Raw genomic sequence first — 26,551 nt, 5'->3', positions numbered from 1 at the left:
AAACTGTCAAACTGCTCTCTGACTTATCAGGAGAGTCTTGAGCCTGTTGCCCTTTTGTTCCCACATGAGCTCCAGGCGGACTGCGCACAGCGGTGACTCAGGTTAGGCAAACAGACCCGGCAGACGTTGACCGGACTTTGGCGCATCGACAAAACTGGGGAGGATGAAATAACCCACGTAGCGAGAGAAGATAATACCTGGTCAGATCACATTTCAGGGACAGAGACGGAGAGGAGGCGCACTGAAGACACAGGGAGGATTTTTAAAAGAGTAACTTCCTCAGCGGTGGACCATGAAGACGCTGCTTGCTGTATCTGTGCGCGTACGTCGCCTGGGCGCAGGATGATCTGGAATATGACGACTACGGGGCGGTGAGTGGAAGAAACTGTCACAGAGGATCCAAAAGTTGAATTTATCCTGGAGTAAATCTGGAGTTGGATGTTTGAGATGTAATTTCTTATTAGAAGTTTATGCAGATTCATGTTTAAACTGTGCGCTTGTTTTAAAACAGTTGATTTTTGAGGATTTGAAGGTGATGAGTTAATTTAATAAAGTATTTCAGCTGAATGAAACTCACGACAGTCTCTTCTTATTTTGTTTTACAGACGGGCACATCCACATCAAAACCCCCAAATGTATGTGCAAGAGTTTCACTTATAACATGTGGATTTATTCATGCTCACATTTTCTTATCTCATTCATTAATCGAGTCTTCTTCCCTCTCCTCTCCCAGAAAACCGTAGACGCTCGAGGTCATCGTCCCTCAACCAGGGGCAGGGACCAATACACCGCTCCTCGCTATGTCCCCCCTCCTATCAGCGGCGGGCACAGGTAAAGTCAGACAACTTCAAAGTGAAGAGAGGGTGACGAACACACTGTGTACGCAACCAAACACATGACATACGGCCAAATGCCAGCACCGGATCTGATAGGTTTCTATTCTAGTCACTGCGTTAACTTCCTCTGGATCCGCTCCGTTGCGTTCCGGCTGCGTCTGAGATCATTCAAATAAAGTGGAAAGTCTGTAAGTGGAACAGGTCAGTGACCAGTCTCTTGTGTTTCATTCAGGTATCGTGGACGCCCCACTCAGACTACGGTTGGAAGACCACAGGTGCAGGAGAAGAAGGAGATCCCTGATGCTGGAGGATGCACACACGCCTCAGATGAGATGGTAGGAGGATGCTAAGAGCTGGCTCCTAAAAGAGCCAACGTTTAAAAGACTTTTATTTTTCATTTCACTAACTCATTCTGATTTTTCTTGTCCATCAGGGTGTTTTGTGTCCTAACGGCTGCGAGCTGAAGACGGCACTGCTGAAACAAGAGAGGAGCGTCAAAGCGGTGTGTTAAATCTTTGAGTAAATACTCCAGCAGGACTTTGTGAAAACAAGAAACCTTGGGATTAACTTCTGCATTTCTCACAGGGCATCAGTGACCTCAAGCCTCAGGTGGATGACCTGACCCGCTCCTCCAACAACGTCTACAACTACGTCAACAGCATCTCCAACTCTCTGAGGGAGAGGCAGAGAGTCATCACCGGTGAGAAGGACACAATGAAACACCTTGAGGGTCTTCCTCGTACAGATGATGTTTGGAAATAGTGTTCCATAAGAGCAACGTGGATCTGCCTGTGCTTCTTCTGTGCTGATGTATCCCTCCTCTCTCTCTCAGATAACAACAGGGTGGTCAGTCAGTACACTGATAGCGTGGAGGAACAACATGCCTACATCAAGGACATAGTGGACAATACCTTCCCTTCCAACATCCGGGTGCTACAGGTAAAAAAAAAAGAAAGGGAGACATTGAATCTATTCAGAATCAAACCCACAGAAACAGATCTATGATGCATGGGGTGTTTTGGCTGCAGGGGGTCCTGGACAAGATCAGGCTGAAAATCCAGAAGTTAGAGAAAGCCATCCAGTCCCAGAGGGAGGATGCAAGGAGCCGTGCAAGACCAACTGTCCATACCTGTGGTGTCTGGTAAGTGCTGTGCCAACCATGGCCTCCAGGGTTTCATATGTACGGTCAAATTCCACCTGATCCATGTCTGGTCCGTCTCCACTCCGTCACAGTACCCCGATCTGATAGGTTTCTATTCTAGTCAATGTGTTCACCTCCACTGGATCCGAGCCCTCCACAGCAGAAACTCAAGACTTCTATTTGTGCCGGATGCCGGAGCACGACGCATCAATCTCAACAGAGCAGATGGAGCGGGACAGGAAGTCAGGTTTCACCAAAACCAAATGAAAACATCCGGTTCAGAATAAAAACACTCTAAGAGGAGGGGGGGAGGCGGAGGGAAGGAGGGAGGGAGGCGGAGGGAAGGAGGTAGGAGGGAGGGAAATAAATGGGTAAGGATTATGAGACAAAAGCTGGGGAAAAGTGTGAGCGTAGAAAGTTGGACAGGAAGGAGGGGAATGAAAAGGGAGGGAATATTCCATCTCTTTTTCCTACATCGCTACCTTTCCCCCTCACTTCCCTTCCTTGCTTCCTCTCTTTCTCCCTTCCTCCTTCCTTCCCTATTTTCCTTCAACTTCATCCTAGTTTCCCCACCCTACCTTATCCTGTTTTCCTCCATCATCTTTTTTCTTCCTCCTCCTTCCTGTGTGATAATAAAGCTCATGCTGAAGCACCAAAAACCTGCAGTTCCTCGATGTCCACTTGAGGCTGACTCCAGAAGTGAGTCAGACCCCATTAGACTCTGGTTAAATGTTACTTTTTAAGGCCTGGTGCAAAAAAACAAGGTTCTGTCTTTATGGTTCAGAAGTTAAGCGATCCTCAGCTTTCTTTTCCTTTCCTTTCCTTCCCTTAGCTCTCATTTCCTTCCTCAGGTTTCTATTCCTTGTCTTTCCTTTCCTCAGCTTTCCTTTTCTTTCCCTTAATGCTCATTTCCTTGGTTCTGTGACTCAACGTTAAGGCTAACTTCCACCAGATCTGTCTCTGATCCGTCACAGCTCTGGGTCTGAGAGGTCTCTATTCTAGTCAATGTGTTAACTTCCACTGGATCCGGCAGGTCTGAGTCCTCCGGATCAGATCCACAAGACTTCTATTTGTGCCGGATGCCGGAGCACGACGCATCAATCTCAACAGAGCAGATGGAGCGGGACAGGAAGTCAGGCGGTTAATTTTCAGAATAAAGACTCTGTGTTATCACCAGATCGTATTTCACTTAACTACAACAACAAACCAAAGTCATGATGAGCGGAGCCAGGCCTGGAGTCAACAGGTCAGAGGTTTCAGAGGACCAGGAAGACAACATGGATGAGGAGAGGAGGAGGAGGAGGATCCTTGATTCAGGGATTACAGAAGGGGAAACCTCGGTCACATGACTCCAGCTGTCCGGAGGTCCGGCTCCGTGCTGAGTTCTGAAAATGCAACCAAGGAGCCGGACTGCAGTGGATGGGAGACGGACCTGGACACAGATCTGGTGGAAGTCCGACCTTACTGGGGGTGGTGCAAGTGATGTGTGACACTTGGGGGAAGGTCACAGATTGGGAACACACACATTTTTATGATTTATCCTTTGCAGGACATATTTGTAGCATGATGTCCTGTAGGGGAATATGGACCCCAATCAATCATCTCTGATGAAATACATTTTAAAAATCCAATCCCAAAGTACAAGATAGAATCCTAAAACTCTACACAGACTGCAAAGCAAAGTTATCCACGCATACTCAAGTTCTCTTCGTGTGATCCAGGTAAGGAGTGTGAGGACGTCTTCCGTCGTGGAGGAAGAGACTCTCAGATGTACCTGATCCAGCCGGACGCCTTCTCCCGGCATACAAGGTCTTCTGTGATCAGACCAGCCAGAATGGAGGTGAGACTACATCAGGGTGTATTTACTTCCTGTTCCCTTGAGTACATCAGGCAGAACCCACCTTTTAAAGACGCCCCTGTTTGGTCTTTCTCGTTCAGGATGGCTTCTCATCCAGAGCAGGCTTGATGGCAGCGTTGACTTCGGTCGGCGCTGGGACGAGTATCGTCGTGGTTTTGGCAACATCGCCTTTGATTCTGGCAAGGGTCACTGCGAGACTCCAGGTAGGACTTTCCTAACTTTCATTTAGGGAGTGTATCCTTCATTATCCCCATCATTTGGCTGATTATCCTGCTCTTCTTGTTTGTGTTGTGACAGGTGAATACTGGCTGGGTAATGACCGCATTAGTCAAGTGACCAAGATGGGCCCCACTGAGGTTCTCATTGAGATGCAGGACTGGACTGGAGCCAAAGTAAGTTCAACTTTTCATGTTCACAGGTCTTTAAATACAGGGATTATTGATAGGTGTTCATTTAATACTTAGATCTATGAAGTGTCATTCTGGTTTTCAAATCACACACAACCTCAAAACTTGGGGTTCAAATCCTGTACCCTTAATGAAACTGAAATGTCTCTCTGCCATCATTCAGGTCAACGCCCAGTATCAACAGTTCACCGTCCAATCAGAGACCTCCAACTTCGTGCTGGCTGTCGGTGGTTACTCAGGTACCGCTGGCAACGGTTTCATGGAAGGATCTTCTGAGCTCTTGGTGAAAACCGCACCATGACCATTCACAACGGCATGATGTTCAGTACCTACGACAGAGACAACGACAACTGGTAAGAGTCCTTTAGAATCAAAGTCCCACCGTGTGATAGGATTAAATAAATCCAGTACTGGGCTAGCATTCAATCAGTCAATCTGTATTATAAAGAGCCAAATCCCAACAAAATGTTCTCCTCAGACTCTTTCCAAACAGAGCCGGTCTAGACCGTCCTCTATGTTCTATTCTTAACAAAGACCCAACATCAAGACCTGATCAGATCCGTCCCTCTCCAGACAGGACTCATCGGATCTCATCTTAATCCCCATGAGCAGAGCACTTTGCAGCATTTAGCAAGTTACAGTGGACAAGGACAAACTTCCTTAACAGGCAGAAAAAACCTCCAGCAGGACCAGACTCATGTTAGACCACATCTGCTGAGACCGTGTTGGAGAGAGGGATAGAGGGAGATGAAGAGAGAGAGAGATGATAGTGGGGAGAAACGGATAGTAGAGTTTGTAGCAGCTGGAGTCTGGACCACGTCCACAGCAGCAGAGATCCAGAGGAACCACGAGACAAGGGAGCTCAGGGACTCCAGAAAGGTCTAAGAAAAGAGAGAAGAGAGGGGAGACCAGAAGAAAGAAAAAGAGGAGAGAAATGGGAAGGAAAGGACGGGATAGAAAGGAGACAAAGGATGAGAAACATGGAATAACAAAGAGAGAAAGAAGGGAAGGAAGGAAGGAGGGAAAGAAAGAATGGATGAAAGAAAGTAGGATTGAAAAAAAGAAGGAATGAAAGAAAGAAGGAAGCAAAGAAAGAAAGGAAGGAAGGAAGGAAGGAGGAAAGAAAGAATGGATGAAAGAAGGAAAGAAAGAAAGGAAGGAAGATAGAAGGAAAGAAAGCAGGAAGGGAGGAAGGACAGAGAAGGAATTAAAGAAGGGAAGAAAGAAAGAAGGAAAGAAAGAGGGAATGAGAGAAAGATTGAAAGAAAGAAGGATAGGAAGCAGGATGGAAGGAAGGAAGGAAGGAAGGAAAGAGAAGGAATTAAGAAGGGAAAAGAAAGAAAGGAAGTGAAGTAAGAAGAAGGACTGAATAAAGAAGAAAAAGAAAGAAAAAGAAAGAAAGAAAAGAAAGAAAGAAAGAAAAAAGAAAGAAAGGATGATAACAGACCCCCAAAAAGGAATCTACAGCAGAGATCCAGAGGAACCTACGAGACAAGGGAGCTCAGGGACTCCAGGGCGGTCTATGGTTAGTAACTTTAATGGGACAGGAAGAGTTAAAGTGAGAGACAGGCAGAGAGAGGAGAGAGAAAATGCTAATGTTCAAAAGGTTTGAATCCTGGTCCCATTAGCTTGTTGCTAATGAGTCAGGTGGTTCAAGATTTAAAGTGACAGATGTGATGTGTTTCTGTTGTTGTATATTTGAAACTCACTCTCCCTCCCTCCCTGATAAAGGACCCCCGGTGATCCCACCAAACAATGTGCCAAGGAAGATGGAGGCGGCTGGTGGTACAACCGCTGTCACTCAGCCAATCCCAACGGCCGGTACTACATCGGCGGCTCCTACACACGTCAGATGGCCAAGCACGGCACGGACGATGGAGTGGTGTGGATGAACTGGAAGGGCAGCTGGTATTCCCTCAAGGCCATCAGCATGAAGATCCGGCCTTACTTCGCCCCAGGATAGACCACGCTGCCGGTGCCAACACACACACGAGCATATAACACAAACAGGAAGCTGCCAAAATAAAAGACAAACACATACAGGAAACTTCAAATAAAAGACATTAAAGTAAAGTGTCCTTAACAAGCTTTACAATCAGTGTGTCCTTTATTTGAGCTGTAACCTTTAAGCAGATGGACACACACACTTACACACAGCTGAGTCCTGACCTGCTGTGGAAGTTAAAACCCTTGAAATGAAATGATGCAGCTTTTAAAGTTAAAGAAGAATGAAGAAAGAGAAGAGATGTTTCATGTCTGATAAAGAGAAAGGTCTTCTGTTGTGGATGAGTGTGCTGTGATCTGTCTGCCTGTGTTATATGTGACGTCTTCAGTGTGCACTAACAGGACGAGTTGATCACAACTCTCCTCTACTACTCAATAAACATGTTGAGGAACATACTTCCTGCTGACTCTGTTTTTATTTCACTGCATTACAAAGAGAAAGGAACCCACAACGAGGAACGGAATCCTTCCTGCAGCAGATAAAGTATAACCTACGAGGAAACGAAACTATTACCATGACCAACAGGATACCTCATTGTTGTCTGAGGTATTCCCCTGATGTACAGACTTAAAGGTTACTGGGAGTTTTATTTATTCCTAAACCTGGTGAGACTTTTTTCAATTCTGAAACACAGCATCCATCTGAAACTGGTTAGAACGTGAGCATGTAGCTAAGCTAACTGTTTCTCAGGATCTCATACCTCACAGGTTGATTTTACCACACGGCTAACTTCCAGGGCTCGTTACAATTCCCAACTGGCCGTGTCATGTTATAAGGGGCATTTCCACGGAGGACCCAGGGTCTACATTTAGTTCAGGGGTAGATAATCTCCCCCCTAACAAGCCCCCTGCTAGAGGGGGTGTACTTTCAAAGGTCCCGGACTTCAGGGGGCGGGGCCTGCAATGCTGAACGTGTCTGATTGGTAGATTAACCTCAGTGTTTTTATTCCTCCCTCGTCCACAATAACATCACACACATCTGTGATTCTCTGATTTCTCTTTCTTTCATTAGTTTTATTTGTTCTATCTTTTTTGTATGTGTGTGTACTTTTCAAAAGAAGAAGCTGTGATTCTCTTGATTTAGCAGCTTGTAACAGTAGTCTTCTCTCAGCCACCGTGAATGCGTCTCTCCTCCGGTGTTCCGGTTTTAAAAGTGACCCTGTAAACTGGAGACCTTCAGCTGAAAGTGTCAGTGTTTGTGGAGTTTACACAGCTGTTGAAACACAGAGGGAGTTCCTGGGAATGCAAACTAGTTTAGTTTTTATTAAGATTTCAAAATATCCTCATCAGATATTTAATGATGGTCTAAAGACGTTTATGAGGGATGCATCCGGCTGAGAGTCTCCAGTTAACAGGGTCGCGTTTAAACCAAAACACCGGCCGATCTCTGCGATCACGGCTTTTTGAGTTCAAAAGGATTTTAAAGCCGTGTTGAACGTCTTTGCTACTCGCGCTTATCTCCTCTCACGTGTTGATTCAGTGAATCCATCTGTGATGAAATATAGCACCATCTAAACAGACCAAGCTGAGTCTCTTCATGCTAACAGGCTAACTGTTGTGTTGATTCATTCTTTGCTTTTACATGTTTTAACCGACAGGCACACATTTTCACTTTTTTCCATGTTAGCTGCTTTTGGAGCACAATTTCAAAATTTGAGGAAAATATTTTTTTTCGACAGGTCAACTTTTATGTCAAATTTTTTTTTGTCAATTTTTTTTTTTTGTCAATATTTTTTTTTTTTTTTAACTTTTTTTTCAAATATTTTTTTTTCAAAATGTTTTTTTAATAAAGTATCAAAGTTTTTTTTTCATTTTTTTTTTCAAAGTTTTTTCCACATTTTTTTTCAATTTTTCATTTTTAAAATTTTTCCAAAAACCATTCACAATCATTGTTTTTTCCATATGCTGATGAATGGCATTCCTCTTTGTGTTACTGCCCTCTACTGGTCTGGTGGTGTAGTGGCATTTTCTTTTTTTCCCTCCAGCCCGCGGTCGAAGCGCAGACAACAATGGGGAACAGGAACCTTTTAGTTCAGGGGAAAGTAGTTCTGGGGGCTAAAAGACCCCGGAACTCTGGTCCAAATGACCCTATAGTGTCCTGTTGGTGGATAAGTAACTCAAGCTTAATGTAATCAGAGCCAGTAGGAGTATGAGTTGTGTTAACATATCTTTATTCATCACTGATTTATGAATCCACCAATAACATAACACCAGAAACATAATTCATTGAGTTTAATAGATCCAGATGAAGTGTGTCAAACATGGAAAGTATGAAGTTAATAATACAGCAGAAGAAAGAGCAAACACTGACACGTTTCTAATGTGTCCAGTTATGAAACAGAACTAATACAAGCTCTCAGTTCAAAGAGTGACTCTGTCAACCTTTAGCTTTTATCCAGTGGTCAGCGCTACAACAGCTGATGAATCATGGAAAGAGTCCTCAGGAGTGCAGCTTATCATTTTATTATGATTTCAAAATATAGTCATGAGATATGTCTTCAATTAAAAACCAAAGGCGTTTGTGAGAGATGAATTCGAATTGTGAATGTCTGCAGGTGACAGGGTCACCATTTACACTATAACACGGTTTCAGGATGCTAACTAGCGCCAACCACGCAAAAAAATGACTCGTGGGTCACCTTGGAGCAGCGAGGAGGTAATATGCGTCATGGAATGAGGATGTTGGACGCCACTTCACAGAAAACAGAAGATTACAAAACTTTTGAGGTAGAGCATTAACCATAGGTGCTTCTAGCCCTTTTTTGGGGGTACTGAAGCACCTTCTTTCACAAATGTGGAATGAAATTGCATTAAATGTACTGAAACAGTGAAATGTATCTTGCCCGGCTCAGCACCCCTAAACATCCGATCCCAGAATCTCCCCTGGCCCCCCTTAACGAGAGGAGCTTTAGGCGCCACTTAACCCACAACCAGACCAGCTCCAGTGATGAGGAGGGTAAACTCTCCTGGTTTGATGAGCTGGATTAAACTCTCTGAGCTAAACCAGGAGATGTTGTGGAGTCCTGGATGCTGCTACGCCGAGCACCAGCTCCTATTCTGATGGTGGACTGTGAACGGTCACTTGTAATTGAAATAGCTGTATTACTGCGTCTGTTACTTCTAGCTTACTTCTGCTAATGTGATGAATTAGCAGGTATTGGTCGGGTTGCTGTGAAGGGTTTGATTGTTAGACCGAGACCACCTCTTCAGGGCGATCTCAGCTCACTTGTTTTGTCCCTCTACATATATGCTCCACCGATCTGAGCCGGAGGAGTTGTTTCACAACATCTTCAAACAGCACCCTCAATTTTTAAAAACCCCCGATTGCACCAAAATGAAAAGTTCTTAAATTCTGAAATCTTCTGATAACACCAGAAAAATATGGCTAGCATGTACATTTACTTCCCCCTTCTCTCTCTGGGTGAAGTGAACTGTACAGGAAGTAGATCACTGTTTACGAATAGACACAGGAAGTGAGGACAACAAAAACATGAGGTCATTACGGTCCCAATCCAAGTCCTAATATTTAAATATGTTCAAGCCTCCTGAAGGAGTCTTAACTGTGTGTATCCAACATGCGTTCAGAAATAAAACCAACAATGATTGAATTTAACTTCTGAAACCCACAAAGTGACTTTAAAAGAAAGAGGAGCAGCCGTTCTTAAAGTTCACGCCATGACAACTGAAGTCATGACTTCCCTCTCCTCCTCCTCTCCCTCCGTCAGACTCTCTGCAATCAACCTTTAGAGTCTTTCATTCCAGCTGTGAAACATCCCCTCCTCCTCAGCTGCAGAGTCCTCCTCCAGCAGCCGCTCCAGAACGACCCGGTTCTGCCCGATGTCTTCAAACTGGGTGAGCAGTTCTCTTTTGGACCGTGGGTATGGTCTTGTACTCTGCAGATGATACAGGTCTCTGCAGGTCTACAGGCTGCAGCTTGATATGTGGAGGTCCTGAGGAGGCACTGCGGCGTGCTTCTGTCTGAGAGCCTTGTCTATTTGCTTTATGTCACCTTGGAGCGCTTTGTAGCTCGGGTGACTGACGTGGAAGGGGATCCCCAAACGGCAAGACCCCTGGCAGGTTCGGAGCATCATGTCAATTTCAATCTGTGGGTCAAAGAAAGACAACATTAGAGGAGGGGGTGTGGCATCAGTACGAGGACTGTCGAGCCAATAAAGACTACTTTAAGCTCTGGTTTTTGTCTCCTCCACTCTGGCTAAATACACCTCTATATGTTCACAACTAGCCGCTGGTCCTGGATGAAGAAGAGGGAGTGTATGAGACCTGAGCTGAGTCCTGATTCAGGGGCAGCATCCTTTGAAGGGAGAGTTTGATGCTGACGTAGCTCAAAGGAAACACCTTAGATGAGCTTTACTGTGTTTTACTGCAGGACAGCTCACCTCTGCACGGTACAGGTCTTCAATTTGTGTCTGGACTTGTTGGTTCAGAATCTGGAGTTGCTGCGACAGGTGGAGGATCGGTCCGGAGTGAGGAGAGGTTTCTGCCTAATCCTTCAGCGCGATCCACAAACTTCAGATCCAACACTGGGATGAGTAACAGGTTACCAAGACCTTTATCTGGAGTCCCTGAGCTCCCTTGTCTCGTAGGTTCCTCTGGATCTCTGCTGCTGTGGACGTGCCAAGACTCCAGCTGCTACAACTACTACTATCCCTCAATCCCTTCTTTCTTCTCTCTTTCTTTCTTTTCTATCTTTCTTTCTTTTCTTTCTTTCTTTCTTTTCTTTCTTTCTTTCTTTCTTTTTCTTCTTTCTTTCCTTTCTTTCTTCTTTCCTTTCTTCTTTCTTTCTTTCTTTCTTTTTTCATTCCTTTCTTTCTTTCTTTCTTTCTTTCTTTCTTTTTTCATTCTTTCCTTTCTTTCTTTCTTTCTTTCTTTTTTCATTCTTTTCTTTCTTTCGCTTTTTTACTTCCTTCATTCTTTTACTTCCTTCATTCTTTTTACTTCCTTCATTCCTTTTTTACTTCCTTTCCTCCTTCCTTCCTTCTTTCTTTCCTTCCTCCTTTCCTTCTTCCTTCCTTCTTTCTTTCCTTCCTTCCTTTCTTCTTTCTTTCCTTCTTCCTTCCTTCTTTCCTTCCTTCCTTTCTTTCCTTCTTCCTTCCTTTCCTTCCTTCCTTCTTTCCTTCCTTCCTTTCCTTCCTTCCTTCCTTCCTTCCTTCCTTCCTTCCTTCCTTCCTTCCTTCTTCCTTCCTTCCTTCCTTCCTTCCTTCCTTCCTTCCTTCCTTCCTTCCTTCCTTCCTTCCTTCCTTCCTTCCTTCCTTCCTTCCTTCAGTTTTTGCTCAGCACCTGACTCTAACTAAACAACAGGAAGCTCCTCTTGTGTGGAACAAGGTGAGGAACCAGCATTATAAAAATAAGGTTGTCTGGATTTGAAGGACTTGTTGAATAAAGCAGTCTTACTGTATCTGTTGACGATGGCTCTCCGGTTGTGATTGTAGATGTGTGTCATTGCCTTCATGGAGCTCTCAGCGGCGTCCTCGTACATCTTTCCCATCTTGCACACCTTCCTCAGTTTCATCTCCATCTCGCTCTCCATCTGTGAGATCAACCCCTGGAGTCTGCAGCCAGAGGGGCATTTAGAAACCTTTAAAGGATCACACAAGGGTAAACAAAGTATGGTTTTAAAGTCACAACTTTGGTTTTATTGCTATCACTACTGTGTTCATTTAGAGCCAGACAAGGTCATGTTTGGACCGGAGGGACACGACTTAGCCACACTCTAGAGCCCCTCTCTGCTTACTGGTTTATCTGACTCTGAATGGGACCATCATTTACTGAATGAACATCCTGCTGCATTGTAGAAGACTGGAAAGTAGAGACTGAGATCATAAACTCATGATTCAATTGTTAAGTGAGAAGTAAGAGAATTGTGTCATAGACTTCTATAAAGTCAGACTGCTTAAGAGGTTTTTCAAACTACGTGCGTTTGGACCGGTGGACTCAGGGTCTAAATTTAGTTCAGGGGTAGATAATCTCCCCCCTAAAAAGCCCCTGCTAGGGGGGTAGTACTTTTCAAAGGTCCTGGGACTTTCAGGGGGCGGGGCCTGTAATGCTGAACGTGTCTGATTGGTAGATTAACCTCAGTGTTTTTATTCCGCCCTCCGTCCACAATAACATCACACACATCTGTGATTCTCTTGATTTCTCTTTCTTTCATTAGTTTTGATTTGTTCTATCTTGTTTGTATGTGTGTGTACTTTTCAAAAGAAGAAGCTGTGATTCTCTTGATTTAGCAGCTTGTAACAGTAGTCTTCTCTCAGCCCACCGTGAATGCGTCTCTCCTCCCGGTGTTCCGGTTTTAAAAGTGACCCTGTAAACTGGAGACCTTCAGCTGAACGTGTCAGTGTTTGTGGAGTTTACACAGCTGTTGAAACACAGAGGGAGTTCCTGGGAATGCAAACTAGTTTAGTTTTTATTAAGTTTTCTAAATATCCTCATCAGATATTTAATGATGGTCTAAAGACGTTTATGAGGGATGCATCGGCTGAGAGTCTCCAGTTAACAGGGTCGCCGTTTAAACCAAAACACCGGCCGATCTCTGCGATCACGGCTTTTTGAGTTCAAAAGGATTTTAAAGCCGTGTTGAAACGTCTTTGCTACTCGCGCTTAGAACTTTTTTGTCCAATTTATTTTTTTTTCAATTTTTTTGGTCAAATTTTGTCAATTTTGTATTAATTTTTTTTTTTTTTTCAATTTTCAAATTCTTTTTTTTTTTCAAAATTTTCTTTTTCAAAATTTTTTTTTTCAAAATTTTCTTTTTCAAATTTTTTTTTTTCAAATTTCTTTTGGCAATTTCTTTTTTCAAATTTCTGTTTTTTTCAAATTTCTGTTTTTTTTCAAATTTTTCCAAAAACCATTCCCAGTCATTGTTTTCTCCATCTGTGATGAATGGCATTCCTCTTTGTGTTACTGCCCTCTACTGGTCTGGTGGTGTAATGCCTTTACTTTGTTTCCTCCATACGTCACTGGCCTGATTTACACAATCTACCCGGGACTTCAGCCCGCGGTCGAAACGCAGACAACAATGGGGGACCAGGAACCTTTTAGTTCAGGGGAAAGTAGTTCTGGGGGCTAAAAGACCCCGGGACTCTTGGTCCAAATGCACCTTTAGATGCAGTCTGTTTGTCACAAAAGATTTGCAACTGTGTGTGTGTGTGTGTGTGTGTGTGTGCATGTTTCATACCCAGTCGTCATCTGAACACATGGGAACATCAGATTTAGCTCGACACTGAGACCTCCTGTAGGCCCTCCTGTAGGCCCTCCTGTAGGTCCTCCTGGGACTGGGGGGCTGCTGGCTGTTTGGATTCTGCTGCTTCAGCCTCATGCACACTGCAGACAAACAACAAAGGGACAGGACTGTGGTCATTCAACCTGCAGCTGAGGCCTAAATCAAACATTGCAAAACGTAGACTTGTTTGTCAGTTGTGATGTAACGGTGTGGGTGGTCTGGAGTTTGCACCGGGGCAAAGATCTGGGTAAATGTTTGATCATGTTCAGTTCAAGCAGACATTTATTTTAAACGTGATTCTCTAAAATCAAAGGAAGCAAACTCAGAAAACAAACCACCTGTTTTCTGAATTAACCGGTCCCTTAAATCCCAAAGAATCTCTCATTCAGGTCACTCAGGGAAGCAAACATGCCCTGATTATTTATACGATTGTTGGTGTGAATGTGTCGACGGTGCCGTGGTGCATTCAAGCTCAATCTGATCTGCAGGACGTTGCAGAGTTTTGTCCAGGGTCAGTTGAGCTGATATTGCATGTTTACTAAATACAAGATGATGCTTCTGACATGCATTCAGGATGACTACAGAGATGATTGCTTAAAGTACTAGATAGCCGTATCTCGTTCATTCAGAAGAAACAGCAGAACTCAAAGACAATCGAATGCAACATGCTTCTGTAAATGTCACACAAACACTGCTTTAATTTCAGAAAACAAAATCATACAAAATACACATTTTATGTTTTTGTAAGAAGTTGAATCTGTATCCACTTCTCTGTTTTCTAAAGGGAACATAATATTAAATTGTGCCTCTTTAAATGTACCAACACGATGGAGAAGACTGGACTATAACTGGTCAAACCAGTATTGTATGTCTGTCAGTGATTATAAGGGATTAAGAATTATACAGTACATACTAAAGCATCATACTGTGGACATATGAGTATAGTTAACATGCAACGGGGGTCAGCACCGCCCTCAACCCTGAGTATTTAGTGGCTCTTATTGAAAATACGTATAACATGAAGGTAATTCTTTGTTATCCATCCATCCATCATCTTGACCGCTTATCCCGTTAGGGGTCACGGGGGGCTGGAGCCTATCCCAGCTGGCTTCGGGCGGAAGGCAGGGTACACCCTGGACAGGTCGCCAACCTATCACAGGGCTAACACAGAGAGACAGACAACCATTCATGCAAACACTCACACCTATGGGCAATTTAGAGTGATCAATTAACCTGAGCATGTTTTTGGATTGTGGGAGGAAGCCGGAGAACCCGGAGAGAACCCACGCATGCACGGGGGAGAACATGCAAATTCTTTGTTATGTGAACTGTGAAACAAAAAAGTAAGAGTCTCTGATTTTTTTTTAAACTTATCCAAGAAAATTGAAGCAGAGAAAAAGCTATTATTACACATTTTTGTAGTTTGGCACAAGACTTCTATTTGTGCCGGATGCCGGAGCACGATGCATCAATCTCAACAGAGCAGATGGAGCGGGACAGGAAGTCAGGCGGTTAATTTTCAGAATAAAACACTCTGTGTTATCACCAGATCGTATTTCACTTAACTACAACAACAAACCAAAGTCATGATGAGCGGAGCCAGGCCTGGAGTCAACAGGTCAGAGGTTTTCAGAGGACCAGAAAGACAACATGGATGAGGAGAGGAGGAGGAGGATCCTTGATTCAGGGATTACAGAAGGGGAAACCTCGGTCACATGACTCCAGCTGTCCGGTCGAAGCTGCAAAGACCGGACTCGTTATCGAATATATGAACGCTGAATGGCACTGGTCCAAGAACTGAACCTTGGGGAACCCCTTTTTGTAATGTGGTGAAATTTCTACATTTCTACATAAAAATGGACAGTTCTGATAACCAATACATCCATTACTTATTGATTATGTAGATAAGAAGCTAGGGATAGATGTATCATGATCAGAGACATATCAAAAGGGGGAGACGATTCCATGAACCCAGTCAACAGGTCAGAGGTTTTCAGAGGACCAGATAGACAACATGGATGAGGAGAGGAGGAGGAGGAGAATCCTTGATTCAGGGATTACAGAAGGGGAAACCTCGGTCACATGACTCCAGCTGTCCGGCGGTCCGGCTCTGTGCTGCGTTCTGAAAACGCAACCGGTGGGTGTTGACGGACGAGAGAGCACGGAGCCGGACTGCAGTGAACTGGACACGGATCTGGTGGAAGTCCCGTGTGATGGGGAGCCGAGCATTCAGCCGCTCTGCTCCCCGTCTCTGGAACTCATGACCACCTCAACTCAGAAACACAGATTCTTTCCCCCCCATTTCAAATCACAAGTCAAAACTCATCTGTTTAAAACCGCCTACTCCGTCTGACGCCAATTACTCTGCCACTTTATCTTGTTTCTATTTTGATTTAGTTTCATTTAATGTAAATTCATGTATATATATATATATGTCTCTGCGGTGTCCTTGAGTGCAGAGAAAGGCGCCTTTAAATAGGATGTATTATTATTATTATTATTATTAAGATAATAACCTATGGCACACTTTTTTTAATATTGGTATAATGAGGGTTTTGTTTAAATGTGGTGAATATTTGTTCTGATTGGTCATTGCTTGGACTTAAATAACCAGACAAAGCCACAGTAGCTGAAGTGAACATAGTATCTTTATTGATTGTGCAGATTGATGTAATTTCTCCACTGTGGAAACATCAGGTAGTTCCAAGAACACGGGTTAGACACCGCTTTACAAAGGTCAATAACATTTACATGATGTGCTTACAAGGTGAAAAGAACACAACTGTCCACCCCGACACACTGACACTGTTTGGAATGATTTTGAAATCTGAGGAATGATTCACGAACAGGTCAACAGTCTAAAGGTCTGAATCCAGCCTTGATATTTGGCCTCAAATATTTGTGTGAAGCTCCAGTGTTTGCTTCTCTTTGGAGTCGTTTCATGCTCGTGTATCTTTGTCCCTTTCGGTTATTTAACAACAAAAGAAGGTTGAAATACAAAGTGTATATTTTAGATTGTTAGGTTACTCAACTTCCTGTTAAAAAGCAGTGGATCTTATAAACACCCTTACAGTTTTCTGGCTGTATCTGGTTGTTTTATAGGTCGCCCAGACGACGCCGTTTTCAACACCATATGGCGTGTTTTGCTCCGGGTCGTACGTCCCCTTATAATAAATCCCGTTCAAGTTAGCAGACTGGCAGTTGTTGTACCACCACCCGCCCCCGTACATCTCTGCACAGTTCTCCTCTGCCTTGTCATTGTCTTTATCAAAGGTGCTAAATTTCATCCCATTGGGGGCCAGTTGAGACCTCATATTAGACCCGGGCATCGCCAGAGAGTCTCCAGCATCCCCAGTGTACCCGGACACATGCAACGGGTACCCCTCCTCCTCCGAGCCCACCCTGATGGTGTACTCAGCACTGGCTGCACCCCCTTCCCAATCCTCTAACTCCACCTTCAGCATGGTCTCACCCTGATTAGTTAGCAGGTGGAGGTTCTGGTTGCCTAGCCAGAACTCCCCCTTGCCCTTAGCGTCAACCGTGCCAAACCCGTTGCGGTATTCGGCCCAGGTGCGGTTGAAACTGATCGTACCGCTCTCTCTCTGCTGGACTAACACCCACCCTCCCATTAGCCCCTCCTGCTGGCAGTAAACCTCCACTACCTCTGTTGAGTCTGTGCCGCCCGGTTTGATCTTAAACAGGCCGTTCGTTTCCCCTTGCAGATGCTTCTGGTAGGCTTGGACGCAATCTGCAAACAAAGAGGGGCACACCGCAGACCGCGAGTTAGTTTGGACCGGCTTGTCTGGGCTTCCTGAAATTTACTGCAATATTAAAAAAAAAGCACTAACAGTCACTTTCCCTGCATGCTGCGGCCAAAACAACCTTTAAAATACAACTTTATCTTACAGCATTCAGAGCATCAGCACAATATTTGGACCAAAAGCACAATGTCACGCTTCTATCAGTATTTCACAACAAAATGGTCCCACATGACTCCATCTATTTTTTTAAACTATGGTTTAAAACTTAATTTTTTATTCATTTTCATTCCACGGTGACTCAAAGTACCTCAATAACAAATAATGACCTTGCTACAAATGTGAACAATTTGAAGTTCTTTCAATACACAACAGAATCTACAGTTACTCTGCTCACTTCATGTTTTGGTTCATAAGGCTAGCTAGTAAGCTAGCTGCTGCTAGAAGCACGCTGTCTAGCTGAATGTGCCGTTCTGGCCCTCACAGGTGTTAGTCCTTGTCTGATGATTCGGTACCTTTTCCTACATAATCAGCCTCCCGCTGGATGCGCCTGCTCTGCACACTCCGAGCTTGGAAATCAGGAACGTCCTCTTCTCCGGTATCAATCATGAACCCGCCGAGGTCCATCCCGGAAAATGGATTTGATTTGTAATCACCCAAGAGGCTCCCCTTGGCACCACCAGAGTGGCTGTTGCTTGTCATGGTTGACATAGAGGAAGAGGAGGAGGAGGAGGAGGAGGAGGAGGAGGAGGATGAATGGCTGCTGTCTGGAAAGTCCAAGTCACCCATGGCCTGGCACTCAGGGCCTCCCTCCATCACCTCCTCCACCCTTTCCACTGGCCCATCCTTTGTGTGGACGATAGTGGTTCTGATGCGCTTGGTGCATGTGATGGTTGAGGTGGATGTGTGGGTTGTGAGGCCGCCACCCGTATTAAATAAATCACCGCCAGAAAAATCGGTGATGGATGAAGATGATGTGGAGTGGGAACCGGAGGAGCCGCCAGAGGACGTTGATGCGGATGTAGATGAAGAAAGGGAAGTACCTTGGACTTTGGAGACGGTTGCTGGGGACGTGCTGGAACCTTCTTCAACCAGGTTTAACTGGACTGCCGGCACCTGGGAAGGAAAGAAGAGACCTTTAGTCTCAGTGTGTTGTCCTAGAAAGACCACCAAGGTTTTGGGGAAGTAGGGGGGAACTTAAAGAGCTTCCTTTAGCAGAAGTGAAAAGCTCTTTTGACGTAAGGTTACTGTTTTATGAATAACCAAATATCTTTATGAGCATTCTTGTATTTCTAAACATGAAGTGTCCTTACATCATCGAACAATTTTAGTTGCTCCTGCCCTGTAGTGTCCTTGGACTTGTAGATGCTGTCCACTAAGATCCCCTGCAGCGGCTTACTCTTCATCACGTACAGTGTCCCGACAGACTCCTGAGGGGCCTTGTTGTCCAGCTGTCCAACCTGGGGAACATTGGAAAGGAATAGATTACTTTCACCACAGGACAGTGGGAGTCATTGTCAACCTGGTGTCTGCTAACGAAAGTAACCGCTTAGACTCTGGAACGAAGAGAATTCTCCTCGCTTTGGATCCTGGCTTTAAGACCTCTCTGGTTCTTAATACATGAGGAGAATTAGACATGAGTTACAAGGGACAGCTATTAGCTTCAGACTGACATGACAAACTTTCATTCACTATATCCCAGTAGAGAGACAGCCCACAAAATCTAGATCTTATAGGTGACATATTCTGCTCTTCTTCATCAACATATATTGGTCTAAGAGGTCCCCAAAACATGTCTTTAAAGTTTATTGCTCATAAAAACTCTTTGAAATCAGATTCTGGTCTGCCTGTAAACCCCTCTTTTTCAGCCCTGCTCAGAACAGGCTGTTTTCTGTGTCTGTGCCTTTAAATGAGAATGAGCTCTCTGACCACGCCCCCTCAGGAAGAAGTGGGTGTGGCCTCGGCTGTCCAGCACGTTGATCTAATGTTTACATGTTGGCTGAATATACACGGCTGCTCACAGACCCGCGTTACTTCAACCCTCTGAATCTGATCCAGAATCTGATCCTGACGGAGAGGCGCCTGCAGCAGGACCTTTCTGAACCATTGGTCACAGATTTAGTGTTTCTTGTTGTTTTATTTGTCAGCATGTCGACGTGTGTCTTGGTACACAGCTACCAACATGTAGCTATGTGGCTATGCTAACTAGCGCTAGCACTTTTCCATGAAAACTAAAAATCCTCCACTAGATCTTCAAATCTGCAGACGTGGGGAGTCAAAGCGACCTTTGTGTTTATTGGGCGGCAGTAGCTCAGTCCATAGGGACTTGACTTGGGAACCAAAGGGTTGCCAGTTGTAGTCCCAGTGTGGACGAAATTTGGCAAGTGGACTGGTGGCTGGAGAGGTGCTTGTTCACTGCCGAGGTGCCCTTGAGCAAGGCACTGAACCCCCAACTGCTTGGGGTGCGCTGGTTGATGGCAGCATCCTCACTCTGACATCTCTCCCAAAGTGCATGTTCACTGCATGTGTGTGCATTGTATGTATATATATGTTTCTTCTTCTTCTTCTTCTTCTTCTTCTTCTTCTTCTTCTTCTTCTTCTTCTTCTTCTTCTTCTTCTTCTTCTTCTTCTATTAAGACAGCCTACAACTAGCATGCCTCCCTCCTAAGCTCCTTGTTAGCACACATGTGTGCAGGGAATGAAAAACGGAGGAGGGAGTTGTATTTTATACAGTCTATGGGCTGAACAAGCTCCGAGCTCTGACTTCCTGTTACAGACCGGATGGCGTTGTGACGTATGAAAAACACTGAAAACTGAAACGGCTGGTTTCAGCACACATTTACAGAAAGGTGGAGAAATCAGAACAGGGGCAGAATGGATTCTTTGACTTTTCAGGGGGTTTGTAGACAGGGACACAGATTTCAGGGAGAGAACCATTAAAAAGAACATGTTGCATGATATGTCACCTTTAAGATTGTATTTCCCTCTTCATCCAGGTACTCCTGATCCTCAGGAACTGAATGTAAACATTGTTTCAGCAGGTCCAAATGCAGCTAACGTTCCTCAGTCTCTTACCTGTTTTTCCAGTGCCACGTAGCTCTCCTTGTCCACCTGGTGCTCAGAGTAGCCCAAGCAGGATCCTTTGCAGGAGCGCAGCTTGATATCAATGTCCACCTGACAGAGGAGAGGTAGAGTTCAGAATAAATGTATGTGCATGCACCAAATCTGCAGATTGTAAAGCAAACACTAAGCTAGGTTAGGAGTGTCATATATCTGAGTACGTACAGTGAACTAATGCAAGATGAGGGATCTCTTCTGCATTCAAAAGGCTAAATGCAGCGACTTAATATGTATATAATGTAAAGCATGGATGGTGTGTAGCTGTACCCTGACCGGGACAAATGTAAACATATATTTGTCCTGCAACTGCTACCAACAGGACACTGATACCCAAGCTTCTAGCACCAGGGTTGGAGTGGAGGATTGAGGTGGCCCTGGGCAGACAGCTCCACTTTCCAGCAGAAATCTGCAGCACCACCCTTCGGCCAGACCTGGTCCTATGGTCCTCTGCAGGAAAATCTGCCCTCCTTGTGGAGCTCACAGCGCCATGGGAGGAGGGGTAGGAGGCTACCCACGAGAGAAAGAGGGCAAAATATGCTGATTTGGTGGCAGAGTGCAGGGAAGGAGGATGGAGCGTAAAGCTCTACCCGGTGAAGGTGGGGGCTAGAGGCTTTGTGGGAGCTTCAACAACACCTCTACTCAAAGACTTGGGGTGTCGGGGAGCTAGGCTGCACAAGGCAACCAGGGCGCTCTCAGAGGAGGCCGAAAAGTCAAGCATCTGGCTACGGCTGAGAAGAAGGAACAAAATATGGGGAGCAAGCAGCTCCTGAAGAAGGTTAGCTGCAGGGAGTGTCAGGCTGTTCAGATGTTCTGGGCTAAGGGGCGAAACATCTATGAGCGGTGGTCCCCAGCTGATGACCCTGCAGCTAACCAAAACAGGCACCGGTGGAGGTGCGGCAGGCCGAGGGCCATGCAGGAAGAACACCTACCTGTAAAACAAATTGTCCCTGTTGTGATTCCGTACCTCCAGTCTCTGCATCTCGACCACCTGGTCTTTGACGCGGTCCTTCAGACCGGCCAAGACCCTCAGCTGTCTGTCGATCTTGATCTTCATGTCTGTGATTCTCGTACGGAGATTCGTGGCCAGGTCGTAGTAGTTGTTGTTCCCACCTGTTGGAGGAGGATTGGGGAAGCACTGGGATGATTACACAGATAGAGTTTTATACAGACAGGTGTTCACTTGGCAAACCTTCAGACTCTGAAGTCCAAAGAAGAAAAATCTGAGGAACAATATCAGTCCCAACCAGGCAGGATTAAATGTTAAGGTTCCAGTCTAACACTTATCCATGCTTGGTTGTGGTCGAACTTGTAAAAGAAAGCGTTCTCACTAGCATCGATCAGGAGCTTGTCCTTCAGGTAGTCGTAGGTCTGTTTGGACACCTGGTCGGCGGAGCGGTGCTTGACCTTGTTCTGATCCAGGAGGCTGCGGATCTTCTCGATCTTCTTCAGCGAGGTGTGGTCAAACTTGTCCATCAGACCCTGAATCCTGCAGCCGGACGGACATTTGGAGCCCTTGATGGAGGATGGAGGAGGGAGAGGAAGAGGAAAGGGGATGCTTAAACCTCATGTGGCAACTCGAGGGTGAAATAGCAGATTTGTCCTTCATGGTTTTTAGAGACAGCAACGCCACTTTGGGAATTTCGCCCCAAAGAATTAGTGAGGTTTGTTGTACCTCTTAAAGTTACAGAGACATGCTGGTGTCCTGGTGGTGGTTTCCCTCTTATAGTGTGCCGAGTATCCCTGGTCTTTAGTTCACTGAGTAAGTGTGAGTGTGATTGGGGTGTTTTTCTTCCCTGGGATCCCCCTTACATGTTCCTCGATCCATGCACCATAAGTAAGTCTCAGCTTCTGAATAAGGTCCCTGTGTGTGTGTGTGTGTGTGGTAATTGTATTGTCATTTTTCCTACTTTGTCAAAATTAAAGGACTTATTTGTTTAACTTGGAACCACGTCTCCGTCTCTTTAAGAGGTGGAATTAATTGAATCTTTCTTTTTTCACTTATTCTTTGGGTGAAATTATCAAAGTGGCTCTAAAATCATTCAGGACAAATTAAACCTTTAAAACAAAATACAATCTGTCCTATTTCACCCTCGTGATGTTCTCAGACTGAGTCTGTCTGTGACCAAAACAAGAACTTCTAATTCTATCTGGTTGATTGGCTCAAAGGACTAAGAGAGCTAAGCTCATTTAGCAGAAGATAGCTGGAGCAATGAGCTTCAGCGAGTAGGATGAAGACGTCAGGACCAAATGAATGGTTCTTTGATTCCACTGTTGGGCTCTCAGTGAAGACAGAATAACAGCAGCAAAAGAAAAGGTACCCAGTCATCGTCTGTGCAGAAAGGCCACTCCTTCTTGGAGTCACATTTTTCGTCTCTGGTGCCGGGCTCCACCGGACGAGATCCTCTGGGATCGATTGGTGTGTCGGCCTGGAGACGGACAGAGACAAAGAAACAGGAGACATTACCAGCTGACCTCAAATGTCCTTCAGAAAGACACCACTTAACAAAACATAAACAGTAGAAAAGAACTTCCATTTCTCAGTTTGAGTATTCATTTTTCTAAAAACAGAATGTTTGTGGAGTTTTGATGATAATTTAACAAGGAGGGAAACTGCATTCAGTTATTTCAAGGCATGCCGAGGGATGAGATGATTATTTGTAATGCTCCAAGCTCACCTGCAAGGCTTCCTTAGAGACATGGCGTCTGTCATTGTAGTTAGTTCTTATCATGCTGATTTGTTTCTGACTACTTCAGTTTGAAAATAAATGAGTGAATATTAAAGTCATGTTAAATAGGAGCTGGTAGCAGCTTAACCAGGGGATGAAAGAAAAGTGAGCAAGTCATAATGATATGATATTCTAACAAAGAAGGATGTGTTCGCAGGAAGATGTGTAACTCTTGAAAACACTGAAACACAGATTTTGTGATTATTTCAGAAGATATTTCTGGAAGACAAAATAGAAGTGCAAGGTAACAGGAAACAACCTAATGTTGTTCTAGTGTGCCAAACTAGGATGTGTCAGTATTTTGTTAACCATATTTAACCCTCCTGTTATGTTCGTTTCACAGGAACAGCAATAATGTTCCTGGGTCAATTTGACCCGGGGGATATTCAATTATCCAAAAGTGTCACAACCCCAAAAAATCCCACATTTTTGAGTATAATTTGAACTTCATTACTAACCATTTAAAACATTTTTTAGTGCATTGGTGTTCTTTAATGTTCACAGGTCATGGTTCAATGAGGATGACTCATTAGAATTAATGTTAAAACTTTTTTAATGTACTTTGGAAAGCTCTTAATATAAATACAATATCTTTACACAAAAAAGATTTTTGCTCATTTTATTTCAAATTGTGAAAAATTTTCAAATTAATTTTTTTTTAACTTCATTACTAATCATTTAAATCAATATTTAGTCCATTGGTGTTCTTTAATGTTCACAGGTCATGATTCAGTGAGGATGACTCACTAAAATTAATGTTAAAACTGTTTTAATGTACTTTGGAAAGCCCTAAATATAAATACAATAGTGTTACATAACATATATTTTTGTTTCTAATATTTTACATCTTTAAGATTTTTAGATTTTAAGCTGCATTAACTGGTTTTGAAGGCAGATATTTCTTAAAAATAGACTTTAAAAAGGGTCAATTTGACCCGCAGCACAACAGGAGGGTTAAGGGTTAAATTCCCCTTTGAGGCCTAAATGTTGACCGTTATTTAACATTTGAATCAGCTTCATGCTATTTCAATTCATGCAGATTTTTTGGTAAAGTTTTTTATTAATTTTGTGATTTTATAAACTACCATTTTTGTCAAGGAGAGATTGTATTTTTTAAATTCTTTCTCTATATATTAAATACACATTGAATCACTCTGAGTGTGTCCGTCATACTGTGTGTGCTCATAAAAAACCTGGTGCAATTTAAAAATTATTCATATATATATTGCTATATTTAATTTAATTTGAACTTATTTAATTCATATTTTTTTCTTTTTTTTTCACCTTTATCATGATTACACTGCGTGCACAATTATTAGGTAAGTTGCATTTTTGTGAATATTTTAAAAACTATGTCAACAGTCGTTTTAAAATTTGTCAAGAAGTCAGATAGTGAATATATTTCTTCAGCTGTGTGGTTAAAATGAAGCTTTTTGGCTGTATTTTTAAATAAATGCAGAATCTGCAGAAATGAGCGTGACACATTATTATACAAGTTGGTGATAAGAGCATATAACTTGTAAAAATTAAAAACTAGGCAGCATTTTAAAAGTTCTGTTGATTGAAAATAATAGTATTTACTACAACTGTTTTCAAACTTCAACAAAAACAACAGTTTTCTTTACATTTGTTACAAAATAAAACTGTTAATGTCTTTGAAACATTTCAAATCTAAAGTGTTTCTCAAATGTCCAATATAACATCCTGTTCTTTCAGTGAGGGTCAGAGGTCAGAGGTCAGAGGTCAGAGGTCAGAGGTCACTGTAAACTGATTTAGTTTCTGATGACTTCTCTGGTGACTCTGTGAGCTGCACCTTGTATGTATTTCCAAAGAGGCTCTTTGAGCTGTATTTCTCACCATCACTGTAAATGATCTTCTTCAGTATTGACCACAAGTTCTCAGTCAGGTTGAGATCAGGTGAGCAGGCAGACCAGTTCATGAGGAGATCCTCTTTAAAGCCCTCAGATGCCATCCTGTCCTGGGAATAACGTGAGGCATGTGACGGTGCATTGTGCTCATGCATGAACACTAGCATTTTTTCACTTTAGCTGAATGTCTTTTCCTTCATGGAGGAAAATACAAAGAGGATCTCCTCATGAACTGGTCTGCCTGCTCACCTGATCTCAACCCGACTGAGAACTTGTGGTCAATACTGAAGAAGATAATTTACAGTAATGGCAGAAATACAGCTCAATGAGCATCTTTGGAAAGACATACAAGGTACAGCTCACAGTGTCAGCAGAGGAGTCATCAGAAACTAAATCAGTTTACAGTGACCTCTGACCTCTGACCTCTGACCTCTGACCCTCACTGAAAGAACAGGAGGTTATATTGGACATTTGAGAAACACTTTAGATTTGAAATGTTTCAGAGACATTAAGAGTTTTATTTTGTAACAAATGTAAAGAAAACTGTTGTTTTTGTTGAAGTTTGAATACAGTTGTAGTAAATAATATTATTTTCAATCAACAGAACGTTTAAAATGGTCCCTAGTTTTTAATTTTTACAAGTTATATGCTCTTATCACAAACTTACATAATAATTTGTCACGCTCATTTCTGCAGATTCTGCATTTATTTAAAAATACAGCCAAAAAGCTTCATTTTAACCACACAGCTGAAGAAATATATTCACTATCTGACTTCTTGACAAATTTGAAAACGACTGTTGACATAGTTTTTAACATATTCACAAAAATGCAACTTACCTAGTAATTGTGCACGCAGTGTATAATTATTATTATTAGATTTTTAAATATGTAAGTACATTGTTGTTTTCTCCTCTCCCATGTTGCATCTATCTACAACCTGTGTGGAATAAATCATTATGTTTATGAAGAATTATGAAGAATATATCTAGAGCAGGCTACAAGGGGTGCAGGACAGGAAAATACAGTTTAATAATATGGTTTAACATTGCATATAATAACAGGGTATACAATAATTTTAGTTAAGTCACAAAAATAGATCAATAATTACAAATTGGAGTCAAAATTAAGAACCCTAAAGTAGATCTCAACACATTAAAACAGAATAAGTTGAATTCAAATAAAAGAGGACATGTGAGATTTTGGAGCACAGGTCTCAGTGTTTCATACATTTCATAAAGTTTGTAAAATGTTGTAGATTTAAAATCGGTCTTACCAGAGTCGAGGCCAGACATAATAACGCCAGACAGATGAGTCTCTCATCGTGGTCTCTGTCCTCCTCTGTGTGAAGACTTGGAAATGAATGCTGCTTCAGACGCTGCTGTCTGGTTATTTGAGGGCTGCTGGTTCACTTGTAAAAGGTGAGTCATGTTCAGGTCAGGTCTGTTGGTTCTCATCGATCAGGGGGGCTGTTCGTTATTCCCTGTCTGACTCTCTGCTGGACCCACGCATGTCAGCTCAGTTCACAGGATACAGGACTTACTGGAATTTGAGTCAGTGTGTTGTCTTCAAACAAACAGACAGAGAGGACAGA

The 26,551-nt window shown here is 43.3% G+C and overlaps 4 protein-coding genes across 4 annotated transcripts in view; 1 reads left to right on the top strand and 3 right to left on the bottom strand.

The window, feature by feature from the left end:
* Window positions 1-296: 296 nt before the first annotated feature.
* fgb (fibrinogen beta chain) lies at window positions 297-6,642 on the top strand (the record flags this gene model as incomplete). Its single annotated transcript, XM_034676613.1, is given in 17 exon segments — window positions 297-371; window positions 606-635; window positions 734-831; window positions 1,069-1,171; window positions 1,270-1,338; window positions 1,422-1,536; window positions 1,669-1,775; window positions 1,865-1,928; window positions 1,931-1,960; window positions 1,963-1,977; window positions 3,699-3,770; window positions 3,773-3,817; window positions 3,916-4,038; window positions 4,133-4,227; window positions 4,406-4,520; window positions 4,523-4,595; window positions 5,974-6,642. Coding segments are annotated over 17 exon segments (1,461 nt in total), but the record flags the coding sequence as incomplete, so codon positions are not given.
* A 2,760-nt stretch (window positions 6,643-9,402) lies between these two features.
* On the bottom strand, window positions 9,403-13,582 carry LOC117807739 (fibrinogen alpha chain). Its single transcript, XM_034677137.1, has 4 exons — window positions 13,442-13,582; window positions 11,659-11,842; window positions 10,644-10,787; window positions 9,403-10,349 (listed from the first exon to the last, which is right to left on the bottom strand). Exons 1-3 carry the CDS (start codon window positions 13,580-13,582, stop codon window positions 10,663-10,665), a joined length of 450 nt encoding a protein of 149 aa, XP_034533028.1. The 3' UTR covers window positions 9,403-10,349; window positions 10,644-10,662.
* Window positions 13,583-16,116: 2,534 nt separating this feature from the next.
* fga (fibrinogen alpha chain) lies at window positions 16,117-22,110 on the bottom strand. Its single transcript, XM_034676612.1, has 7 exons — window positions 22,037-22,110; window positions 21,693-21,876; window positions 21,329-21,474; window positions 20,320-20,418; window positions 18,558-18,704; window positions 17,760-18,360; window positions 16,117-17,234 (listed from the first exon to the last, which is right to left on the bottom strand). Exons 2-7 carry the CDS (start codon window positions 21,835-21,837, stop codon window positions 16,525-16,527), a joined length of 1,848 nt encoding a protein of 615 aa, XP_034532503.1. The 5' UTR covers window positions 21,838-21,876; window positions 22,037-22,110; the 3' UTR covers window positions 16,117-16,524.
* A 441-nt stretch (window positions 22,111-22,551) lies between these two features.
* Window positions 22,552-26,551, bottom strand: part of LOC117807738 (lecithin retinol acyltransferase-like) — a 6,750-nt gene continuing 2,750 nt past the window's right edge. The window contains exons 2-3 of the mRNA XM_034677136.1: window positions 22,683-22,790; window positions 22,552-22,578 (exon numbers count right to left, since the gene is read on the bottom strand). Of these exons, the coding sequence (XP_034533027.1) occupies window positions 22,552-22,578; window positions 22,683-22,790 (135 nt within the window). The remainder of the gene's footprint in view (window positions 22,579-22,682; window positions 22,791-26,551) is intronic.

Source organism: Notolabrus celidotus, chromosome 23, assembly GCF_009762535.1.
Source record: "Notolabrus celidotus isolate fNotCel1 chromosome 23, fNotCel1.pri, whole genome shotgun sequence".
NCBI lineage: Eukaryota > Metazoa > Chordata > Actinopteri > Labriformes > Labridae > Notolabrus > Notolabrus celidotus.
The sequence above is the reverse complement of the archived record's forward strand: the minus strand, read 5'-3'. Positions and strand labels throughout refer to the sequence as shown.

Bases quoted from the DNA above. Each gene is read 5' to 3' on its own strand.
- LOC117807739 (XM_034677137.1), bottom strand. From the start codon at position 13,582: ATGAGGCTGAAGCAGCAGAATCCAAACAGCCAGCAGCCCCCCAGTCCC. The intron at 11,843-13,441 runs GTATGAAACATG...GATCCTTTAAAG, and splicing joins TGTGTTCAGATGACGACTGG to GTTTCTAAATGCCCCTCTGG. The intron at 10,788-11,658 runs GTAAGACTGCTT...TACTCATCCCAG, and splicing joins AGCCATCGTCAACAGATACA to TGTTGGATCTGAAGTTTGTG.
- fga (XM_034676612.1), bottom strand. From the start codon at position 21,837: ATGGACAAGTTTGACCACACCTCGCTGAAGAAGATCGAGAAGATCCGC. The intron at 18,705-20,319 runs GTAAGAGACTGA...AATGTTCCCCAG, and splicing joins ACGTGGCACTGGAAAAACAG to GTTGGACAGCTGGACAACAA. The intron at 17,235-17,759 runs GTACCGAATCAT...CTTTGTTTGCAG, and splicing joins GGCTGATTATGTAGGAAAAG to ATTGCGTCCAAGCCTACCAG.